The 10,712-nt window shown below is 42.7% G+C and overlaps 1 protein-coding gene across 2 annotated transcripts in view; it reads left to right on the top strand.

The window, feature by feature from the left end:
• The first annotated feature begins 773 nt into the window (after positions 1-773).
• rapgef2a (Rap guanine nucleotide exchange factor 2a) overlaps positions 774-10,712 on the top strand; it is a 28,209-nt gene continuing 18,270 nt past the window's right edge. The window contains exon 1 of one of the 2 annotated variants that reach the window (XM_053619616.1): positions 774-1,607. In XM_053619616.1, the coding sequence (XP_053475591.1) occupies positions 1,500-1,607 (108 nt within the window). In that variant the 5' untranslated portion in view covers positions 774-1,499. The remainder of the gene's footprint in view (positions 1,608-10,712) is intronic. The other variant, XM_053619618.1, reaches the window with a different exon arrangement.

The raw sequence follows: 10,712 nt of genomic DNA, 5'->3' as shown, positions 1-10,712 counted from the left end.
GATTCCTTCCACTTTGATAAAAAAAAAAACAGTTCTGGCTGAAGAAAAGCAGCCCTAAAGCATGATGCTGCCACCACCATGCTTCACCACCGTGAGTATGGTGTTCTTTTGATGCTGTTTTTTTTTTTTTTCAATCAAACAAACCTTTTGGAATTATTATACCTTTTGGAATTGGTCTCATCAGACCATAACACATTTTGCCACATGGTGCTTCGGTCTAGCCGTCCTACCGCAAAGCCCAGACATGTGAAGAATACCAGAGTACTTGTCAGATATTCCCGCAGCTCCTTTAATGGCAGCCGAAACAACTGATCTTTATTTGGAGTTAATCAGAATAATTTCATTCATGACAGCTTTATTATTATTCCTTTATATACTGGACATGAGATTGAATGTGATTGGTTCATTCTGAACACTTCCACATCACCAGTTATAAAAGGGTGTGCACACTTATGCAACCAGGTTAATGTAAATCCACCTCCCCACCTGTTTTTCGTTAAAATGTTTCATATTCAGGCTGGGAAAAGTTCTGACATGATTTATCTTAGTTTAATAACTGTAAAAGGGCAGTTAAAGTAGCTTTTAATTAACCTAACTAGAGGTCGAACGATTGGTCGGTTTTGCGGAGTAATCGGCATTTACAACCGGTTGCTGGAACTATCGATTATCGGCAAGAATCTTTGAGGGAGGATTTTAATCTGCAAATCGTTCAGGGAGGATTTTAATCTGCAAATCGTTCAGTGAGGATTTTAATCTGCAAATCGTTCAGAGAGGATTTTAATTTTGAACACGGCCACGAAGAGGCTGATGTTTTGTTTCTGTAATTGCAGGTTTTGTCCACACGGCGGCAGCAGAGAGTGCGTAATCTGTGTGTAATCTGTATCGCACTACTCCTCCTGAATCACGACGCCCGCATCGCGTAGAGACAGACTCCAAGCCCCGCCCGTCCTGTGTTCACGTTTTATCTCGGTTTAACGGGAGTTCTACATCCGTCAGGAGCTTTACTTCACCGTTAATTCGCCCGAAAGCATAGCGGACCGTTTGATTACACAAAGTAACCGGATCTTTTGGGCAAATCGTGATTTAGAGACAACATCATGCGGGGACGCGGTCGGATTTCTTCGCTGATCAGTAGCGTAGCTAATTAACCCAAAGTAAGGGGATTGTTGTTGGGTTTTTTTCCCCGCCTTTTGCTGAGGTAGGTTATACCTCCGTAACCTAACATGGGTCTGTGCTGGTGTGATAAACAATCTCCTGATAGACCGGGTAGTGTATAACAGAAGGAAATTCGGTTCGTGTAGCGAGGAGACGCGTAACTGACACCGGAACATCTCTCCTTTCGTCGGGCATCCGGAGCAACTCGAGCCCGCGGCTCCGAAAGCGGCCTAACGCGACAGAACAGAACAGAACAGACTTTTCTTCTTTTGGATAGGACTTCGGTTTCACGTAGCGAGGTGAAAGCAGTTCGGAGAAATGCGCAGAGTCTAACAAGTTATTTAATGTGTTTGGTTTTAGTCAGCGGTTTTAAAAACGACAGAATGGCGTCTTATGTGGATAGCAGTTTTCGTCAGGCGATTATGAAGAACCCCAGCGAGAGGACGCAACAGGTAAGAAGAAGCAATGTTAGCATTTTAGCTAACATTGAACATTTTTTACAATTATTTTTTTTAATCGAATTTCTTGTATACCAACATTTGCGGGATGGATTAAATTGTCGAGAAATACGTTTTTTCTTTTGTTTTTTTGTTTTTTTTTTTGTTTGTGTACCCGAGAAATATTTTATTGTTTTGTAAATATTGTCATCTAGCTAAGCTAATACTGTAGCTTCCGTTACTTTGGATATCGGATTCAGTTTGTACGTGTTTGTAGACGTTAAAAGCAAACTCTATGGTTTAAAACATGTTTTGTTTTGGTTTTTTTTTTAATGAAAATGTACGTTCATTTATTTTGAACAGAGTGAGAAAAATGCTAGTTAGCTAATTTTATTATTATTTTTTCCCCCCTCTCTCTGTCTCTCTTGTGGTTGCAATATGTTCTATTTTAGCCGCGTTACTCACGCGCTGGTTCAGTGGCTCGTGCCCAAAAAGACTCCAAGTCCCCTATTATAAGTGCACTACGTCATGTATGAGGTATGGGCTTCTACGCCCTACCTAGTGCGTTTGTTAGTGCAATAAGGCGCCGATGTGGATTCGGCCTGCTACTCCAGGGTCAACTTAGCGTAATTAAATCCAAGCGGGCCGGTCTGACATCTGTATACGTTTACATTGTAATATCGTGATGGACCGCAGCATTTTTCTGGGCTTCCTACAAGGCCCTGTATTTGAGTTGCAAATTACGGTGTGAGCTCATAGAGTTTGGATAGAGAGAGAGAAAGTTTAAATAAATTTAAAAAAAAAAAAAAAAAAAACTGACAAAGCTTTGGGAGAATTGTACATGAATGACGTGAAGAACCGAGCAATGCGCCTAATTGATTTTTTTTTTTTTTAAAGGTGCGATAGAGAATATTTTTTTTGGTTTCTTACTAATACAAAAAACCTGGAGAAATTATGTAGAAATGAAGAAGGGGCGAAAAAATCATTAATTTAAGCCATTTTCTCAGAACAAGTGTATCACGCAGGTGGAGGGGGAGGAGAACCCCAGGCTTCCGGTCCGGAATATTTTGTTTCTATTTGGATTCGCGTCCTGTCGGTCATTTTATAGACACGCCCCTAAATCCCCTTCACATCCTCATTAATCATTATCGTTGATGTTTTTATCGCGTTATAACTCTGCTTTCAAGCTGTTGACTGTCTCATTGCACTCAAACGTGATGCCATGACAGTCCTCGCTAATGGAAACACTAGTTAGCATGCTAACTCTATAGATATGAACCACTAAAAATATTGTGGGCGGGGCTTTGTGTATGGAAATGAGTATAAATTTTTTGTAATAGCCGTGTTCGAGTCCCTCAGTCGTCCTCAGTGTGAAAAGATGGATCTCAACATCATATAGTCGCTGTTGGGAAGGGCTGAAATATACAGAAAATGCTGTAAGAACTGGTTTTATGTTTGTAAATTCAGGGGTGTAACGATGCAGTGTTTTGTATTGTTTGATATGAGGCCCTTGTATAATGAAGTCAGATGTTCATCATAGTTATATCACAATTTGATTAGGTGTAAACCGAATCAAGCCCAAACTCCTTCCTCGGAAAAACGTAGCTTCCTCTTTATTTTGAATCGGGAGAGGCTTCGGGGGTTTTACAAAAAAAAAAAATAGGTGGTTTTCATAAGCGGTGGCTATGGTGAGCAGCAGGTAGGAACTTATTGGCATTTTGGTCTTCTCAGTAATTTACAACGCCAGCCTATGACGTAACCCTTCTGCGTCCGTTTGTAGAACTGTCCGAAAACACACAGCAACACGTAAACATGTTTACGGCTACAGAAATCACCACAGTGGTCTGGAAATTCATAAACGCAGATTCCATTAAGTGGTGGAGAATGCAGGAGTCAAAACATCTTTGAGCGTTAGAGAGCTGAGTTAGCGTTAGAACTAGCTGACAACTTTTTTTTTTTTTAAAGAGAGATAGCAAGATATTTTTTTTTTTAGCTATTAAACAATCTAATACACAGCTTTTGCTTTCGTTATTTGCTGCCAAGAGTGACGGAGCGACCGAATGGACAGCAAAAACACCGGCGTTCTGTATTGTTGCAGTCGTCGCACTTTTATGCCATTGAAATCTAAGGCGCATACGTATGCGATGCTCATCACTGACGTTATTACTTAGCCATACTGTATCAAGACGCCGCCATATCATACGGCATTTGAATTCTGCGCGTTGTCGAAGGAAATGAATCGACTTCAGGACGCCAACAGTAAATCCACTTCATGTTTTATTCCTGATGTTCCAGCTGTGAGAACACCTGCTGTTTGATGGAACGCTTGTCATGGCTGTGTGTGTTCAGACCAGTCAGGACACGGTACAGAAATTTTCACATACCGATGCATTGGACATACTACCCAAGCTCTTTAGGGCGCAAACCGAAATCTGTGTTCGATCCACTGACGCCGAATAAAGAGCGATACTCCGCGCACGAGTGATGTAGCACCACGTTACAAGCCCGGTGAACCTTGGCCCTGGTTCTCAGCTGCCGGCTTGTTATGACTGCGGTAACGTTTCGAGAAACCGAGGCTGAAGGAAATCGAAGAGGAAGAGGAGCACAATAAGCAGCTTTGAAAACTGGTGTCAGATCTTTTGAAGATCTTTCTAGAATTATTAGATTTTTTTTTGTGTTACGGACCCCGGATTTCAATCGACCGAACGACTGGGACCGGAAATGTTTCTTAGGTGTAGCGACTGACTGAAAAACCCGAGTCCCCCCCCCCCCCCCCCAAGTTGTGTGTGAGTGTTGTGAATGCAGAGCCAGGCTCGACAGCTTTAAAAATGGGTGGAAAAACGCGGCGCTGAACAGATTCAGACGTAGTGATTTATTGTGGCGTTTTCACCAGAAGTCAGGTCACGTAATCAGCGCTAGACTGAAGTTGTTCCAAGCCTTCCTGTTTATTACAGCATTGCCAATTCATGACTGCACCGTTCGCTCTAGCGCTAGTTACCACTTATCTTAATCTTAACGATGAGAAAAGCCAAATATGTCTAAACAGAAATGTTCCCAAGGAGTACAAACTTTTGACGGCAAGAAATCTGAGGAGAATTAACCCGAAAAAGGTGTTTCAGACGATCCACTAGGTACGAATCCATATGCTTAAATGTAATGCGTGTAAATTATTCAGTGTGAGTGGGATTCTGCTGAGGGGGGAAAAAAATACCTTCAGCTGTTCCTGGAAGCATAAAAGTAACTTCATTTAAAATTTAAAAGGTGGCAAAGAAGAAGTGGCGCACACCGCAGTTAGGCCTCAGCCTACTGGTTTGTTTGGGCTACGTCCTGGTTAATCTGGATCGATCCGAAAACGGCGTTTTTGTTTCTAAAATGCTCTCCGTACGCGCCATCCATAAACGTAAGAAGCTCCGGTCTGCGTCGTTTCCGTCAGTCTGAAGGTTGTAGGATGTGACGTTAATCTGAACTGATGTCAAACCGGACAACAGGCGCAACATCTGCGGTACTACATCGTCCGCCGTGTCGTTTGTTTCGAATCGGACGGGGCACGTGACTAAAAAATACTCCATGGTTTTTGTATAGCTCTGTTTTCTCGGTCCGTGCCGCAAACACGAAAACGCCGTTTTCAGATTCATCCACTCACGAGGGAGTTTTCGAAAGCGCTCCGTTTTCGCCGGACAAAAACGCAGTCGCAGTGTGGAGCCAGATGGAAGTCCATAAAGTGGAAAAAAAGATGCGTTTTCAAATTTTGTAATGTTTTTGGATTAACATAGACGTGGCGTTAGATTGTTAGCCATTCAGTTTGTCTGAGAAGCTGAAAACGTTTTTGCCGACGATTGCTCGGTTATCGGCAAAAAATCCACACCGATAGTTTTTCCCGATCGCGTCCGATGCAGGAGCGGCTCAGGAGCGTCCTCTTTCATTATTATACGGTGCCAGAGCGGCCTATAGAGGCGAAATAAAAACTATCACTGACTCATTTTGTTGTGTTGTTTGAAGTTTTTTTTTTTTTGCTTCATTTTGGATGTCTCGATTTTTGTTATTTGGAGTGTTACTTTTTGGTTTAGTTTGGATGTATATCTTTTTATTTACGTTAACACTTTATTAATAGTTAACATATATTAATATTTATTCCATTCAGAAAAGTATAGTACATTTTTGCAATAAAGTTCAGCAGTGTTTTACTTTGAGTGTTACGTTTTCATCCAGTAACAGTTTTAAAAACTATGGGTTGATCAATCGGTTATCGGCAGGTAGGTACCGCCCGACTCCGTTATCGGTACCGGTAAAAATCCTCACTTGGTCGACCATGATGGTCCTTGGAGCATTGAACTCTGAGGCAGAGCACACAAACGTTCAGAGATTGCTGAGCACAAAAAGGGGTGGGAAATGAACCATTCTGCTCTCTCTCTCTCTCTCCCTGCTGTGCCAGAGCGACACTAGCCAATCACAAGAGTCCGTCAGCTTGTGTATGTGTAAGAGGGCAGATAGCTGATGTTAGTAAACAATGCAGTAGGTGTCTTTAAGCTAGCCGTTGTATGATCAGTCAGGTCGGCTAAATTGGGGGAGGGGGTGTTATGCGTTGGCACGTTCCCCTTCTGTATTTCTATCTTTTGCACTTTTTCCACATTCTAAACCTCTTATTAGGTAGGCACAAATTTGTGTTTAGGATTTATTTTCCGTATAAATAGGAAAAACTTGCCGTGTGTTAATCTCTCTCTCTCTCTTGTCATCTCTCTCTGTTTAATGTTTAGAAAAACTTCTGCATATAAAGTGCAGCTGTGCTCCTGCCTCGTCTTGCTAAACTCTGCGAGACGAGTTGCTGCACAGTTTTTGCCCGCAGCGTTTTTATTTTCAGTCCTTCACCCATGCACACACTCTTCCGGTGCATGCGGTCAGGACGTTCAGGTACAACCGTCTGTCGAAAGTGTTTGCTCTCAAACCTGCAGCAGGCTGTTTCTGACACTGTTTTCCTTCTTCGCACGCCACACCGCACGACTGTGTGCCAGAGTGCGTCTCTGAGAGACGACACTCTTCTGCATGGTGTGTGTGTTTATCAGGGCTGTCGGGTTTCTTTAAACAGCGCGTCCGTTACTTGAAAGGCTTCATATTTTAAGAGGAGCTAAATATTATTTTAAAAGTAAACCGTAGCGGTCCGTGGAGTTAGTGTAGAAAAGATCTCGAAACAAGTAGAAGAAAAGAAACACACTGGGTTTTTTTTTTCCCTTTTCTTTTTTTTTTTCTGAACCGTGTCGAGTTTGCCACCGTATCAGTTTCCCAACACGCTTAACCTGCGAACACGTCTGGAATGGAGGTGAAGCACGTGATGGCATTTCCTGTTGAATGACTCCACGCTGACGAGGCCGTCGCCGGAGGAAACAGGAAAAGCGTCTTTAAAAAAAAAACAGAAGGAAATCAAGGGGTTGGAGAACAATCGCTTGAAACCTCAAGCTCTGAGGCGATGTTTTTTTTTTTAAAAAAAAAAAACAAAACAAAACACTTTTCAGAATAACATTGTTGATTCATATTTAAGGTCCTGTCCGAGCAAGAAAAAGAAACACACACACCACAGGATTGTCACTGGCACATCCTGTACTTTTTGGCCCATCGTAAAGATATAAGTACATCCTCTTACTATATCCCGTTTGCATTCGATACCTCGGGGAACGACTTTTCCAGTTTCTTTTCGACTGTGTATTCTATGAAGGATACTCCGACTATAGATACACGCCACATCAAACGTTTTCTTTTGTATCTTCATCTTTTGTGCGCAGCAAAGAACCCTCTCGCGTTCCGATCACCGCCATCGGGGGCTCGATTTAACGGCCTCTGCGAGTGGAAACAGGTGTAGGAATCCCAAATTATATGATTCATAGGTTTTCCACACCCTTCTCAGGTTGTGCAGCGAGCAGTGATAACGGCATGGAATCAGATTTGTGCCAAAAGTTTTTCCACTGTTTTTTGGTTTCACAGTGTTGGTTTTTTCTTCTTCTTCTTTCTCATAGTGTGCATATATGTATTCTTAAAAATAATTTTCGTTCACTACTTTTGGCACAAATTGAATTCCATACAGTTTACAGGGGTGGGAGATTTTGAGTAAAAATATCATGATACCGGAAGACATTTCTACAACGCAGGGTGTGTTTCGTGACTGCGTTTTGCTCGAAAACAGACTTTTAATATCAAATCAGTTCGCTTCAAATCCGAAACCTATAAAGATGAGACGAGCGCATTGCGAGAGAGGTTAACGTATCCCGATGTTGATGATGATGATGATAATCCCCGCTCTCTCTCGTCCACCCAAACCAAGCTCTCCACCTGCTCGGCCAGCTGCGGTATCTCTTCTCTTTTCCCAGAACAGCAGACTTTGGTTTCAGAATGTGGTGTACAAAAAAAAACAAAACAGCTGAATAAAGTATTTTGGGAAAAGTAAGTGCACCCCCACAACATTTTTTATTTTTTTTTCATGTTTACATAAATAGTATCAGGAACAGAATATAAGTGTCTGGGTGTACTTTCTCCAGGCCTGACATTGTCTTTCTGTCTCCCTCTCTCTCTCTCTCTCTCTCTCGCTGTCAGAGCGATATGTCAGTGCTGATGTGAGCATTATCACAAACGCCCTTTGCCGCTATAATCGTGCAGTACCAGCAACTCTGCGTCTAACCTCCAGACTATTTTTGTGTAGTGGGCTGGTTTAAAAAAAAAAAAAAAAAAAAGGGAAGTGTACTGCAGTGATAATGAATGACAAAGGTGATCTACGTCACGTCGGGGTAAAACAAGGCCCAGTTTAAAATAAGTAAATACAGGGTTTGTAGTCAAAATATAGATTACTTAAATAAATAAAAATTAATTGAATTTATCAGCATTTTCCCCCACGTTATAATCTGAAATTAAGGGCTAAGCTGAATTTCGAACAGCATTGCTTTTTTTTCTCTCTTTCTCTTTTCTTTCTGCCTTTCTGTTCCTCTATCCTGCTTTTAAAATGATGTGTCAGTCCCACGTTTAGATTAAGAGAGGGAAACGTGTATTTCTTCCTTCCGCATGAAGGAGCTTATAGGAATATCTTATCGCTCCATCCTGTCTGTCTTTTATTAACCGGCACGAAACGTCTTTTGTTTCTGTTTGCACTAGAGTTCGACCGATTGTGGATTTTTACCGATAACTGAGACGGGCGGTACCTGCCGAAAACCAATTCATCGACCGATAGTTAAATTTGTTGTTGTTTGGGGTTTTTTTTGGGTTTTTTTTGAGTCAGTGTCTTCCCAGAATTCGAATTATCGAGGGGATGATGGCGAGGTTTGAACGGTTTTCCTGACGCAAGGTTATCCCCAAGGTTTCTGCCATGCTGGTTAATCATTTGGGTGTTATTATTACTCCTCCTCCTACTACTACATGAAGCGTCTGCTGAACCTGGCTCTCTGACATGTGTGGACTCTCTGGAATGTGTGTCATGCAGGGTCAGAGTTGAACTCTCGACTTCAGCGGGTCATCTGGGACAGCTGCTGCCCTCATTCAAGCGACGCCCGAGCGCGTGACGCTCGGAATGCTTCCGATACTCCAGACAGCGATGCGATGCAACAGTGTTGTGCTTTTTTGACATCATGACCTTTAACCTCGCATTGTTTTTCGATGGGTTATTCTCGAGCGCCTGAAGTCCTCTGCCCTTGCGCTCCCAGCTGGTGCTGACCATTATTAACCGTCTGCTCTCCTTGACCTCTGAGGCACTTCACGCTATACGTCAAAGCTAGGTTATATATCGCTACACACCGTCCGCAGGACGCCCCATAAATACCATCACTTCAACAAAAAAAAATAAATAAACAACCACTAGCATTCTACAGCTATTATGCCTACTTTGTTTACAGCTAAGTGACTTTTCTAGTTGGTATAATCCTCTTTTCAAGTTACTCGGACGAAAAGGTTAGCTCGGGCCAGTATTCGCATAGCTACACTCACTTTTAATGTTTTAAGCCATTCGTGTGCACGGATTAAGCAGAACCCAGGAATCGAGAAAGAGGAAATGACCAATCAGAATCGAAGAGGAGAAAGAGGAAATGTGCAACATAAGACATGTTACCAGGAGTTACATAACTTCTTGTAACTTCTTTGCATTTGTTCATCTGCTTTATTTTTAAATGCCCTATTTACAGGAATTGCAGAATCCAGTCTGTGCCTTCTGGTCACTAGCGAAGAGACCGAAGCTGATTTCCTCATCTAACTACAATTCCATCAATGGTGTCATTACAGTTCCATAGACAGAGCTTCTTGCTTTCCCACGAACACGCAGTGAATCGGGTTCGTTTCAACATACTCTGCGTAGAGATCCCGGGGCACGGTCGTTCGTGACGCTGATACTCGGTGGACTCCCGTCGTTGAGCCGATCTGTAACCGGGTTTCAAAATTGAAACCATGAGCGAATCCGCTCGCAGCTAGAGTTTCATTCGGGGTTCCCGTAAAAGACTGCGGAACTTGAAAAGCACGTTAGTGTACGGTTCGTTTTCTTTATTGTTTTCACGTAGCTTGGCCATGAGAACCGGCCGCTAAGGGCGCTACTCGCGAAGAGTGCTTGGACCCCGTAGATCAGAGCTATGCGGCATGTGGCTATATTTGGTGTAAGTATAACGATATTTGTTGACGGTTCTTACGTTGTGGAAAAACATAAAAGCAGGACGTCTGCTGGTTCTGTCAAGTTCGAACCCGAGTTGAGTGTGTCGGCATTTCCCCAGCGTTCTCTGGTTTCCTCCCACCGTCCAAAACATGGCGGCACGTAGCTCGTCGATCGACTAGTGTCTAGACTTCCGGCGTTTCCGAACCCGTGGCGGCTCCCGAAGAGGAACAACCGATAAACGCAAAGTTTCCGGTAGCCTTTAACGCCCCCGTTTTCTTGCTTTCTTGCTACTCATTATTTTTCCTTTTCTTTTTTTTTTTTTTTCTTTTTTTTATATTTTTAAATATTTTGGCCGTGCAGCGTTTCTGCCTCTAAAATACTTGCTCTCGGTACGGAATATTTCAAAGCAGCGTAGCGATTTTCTCATTCGGCGCTGCACAAACGACCTGATGGCGTGGGTCATGTTTAAGCAAGGCATGACTCGGGTTTTCCTCGAGACGAACGATGCGTGC

Source organism: Ictalurus furcatus, chromosome 29 (assembly GCF_023375685.1).
Source record: "Ictalurus furcatus strain D&B chromosome 29, Billie_1.0, whole genome shotgun sequence".
NCBI classification, from domain to species: domain Eukaryota; kingdom Metazoa; phylum Chordata; class Actinopteri; order Siluriformes; family Ictaluridae; genus Ictalurus; species Ictalurus furcatus.
This window is presented reverse-complemented; position numbering and strand designations above follow the sequence as displayed.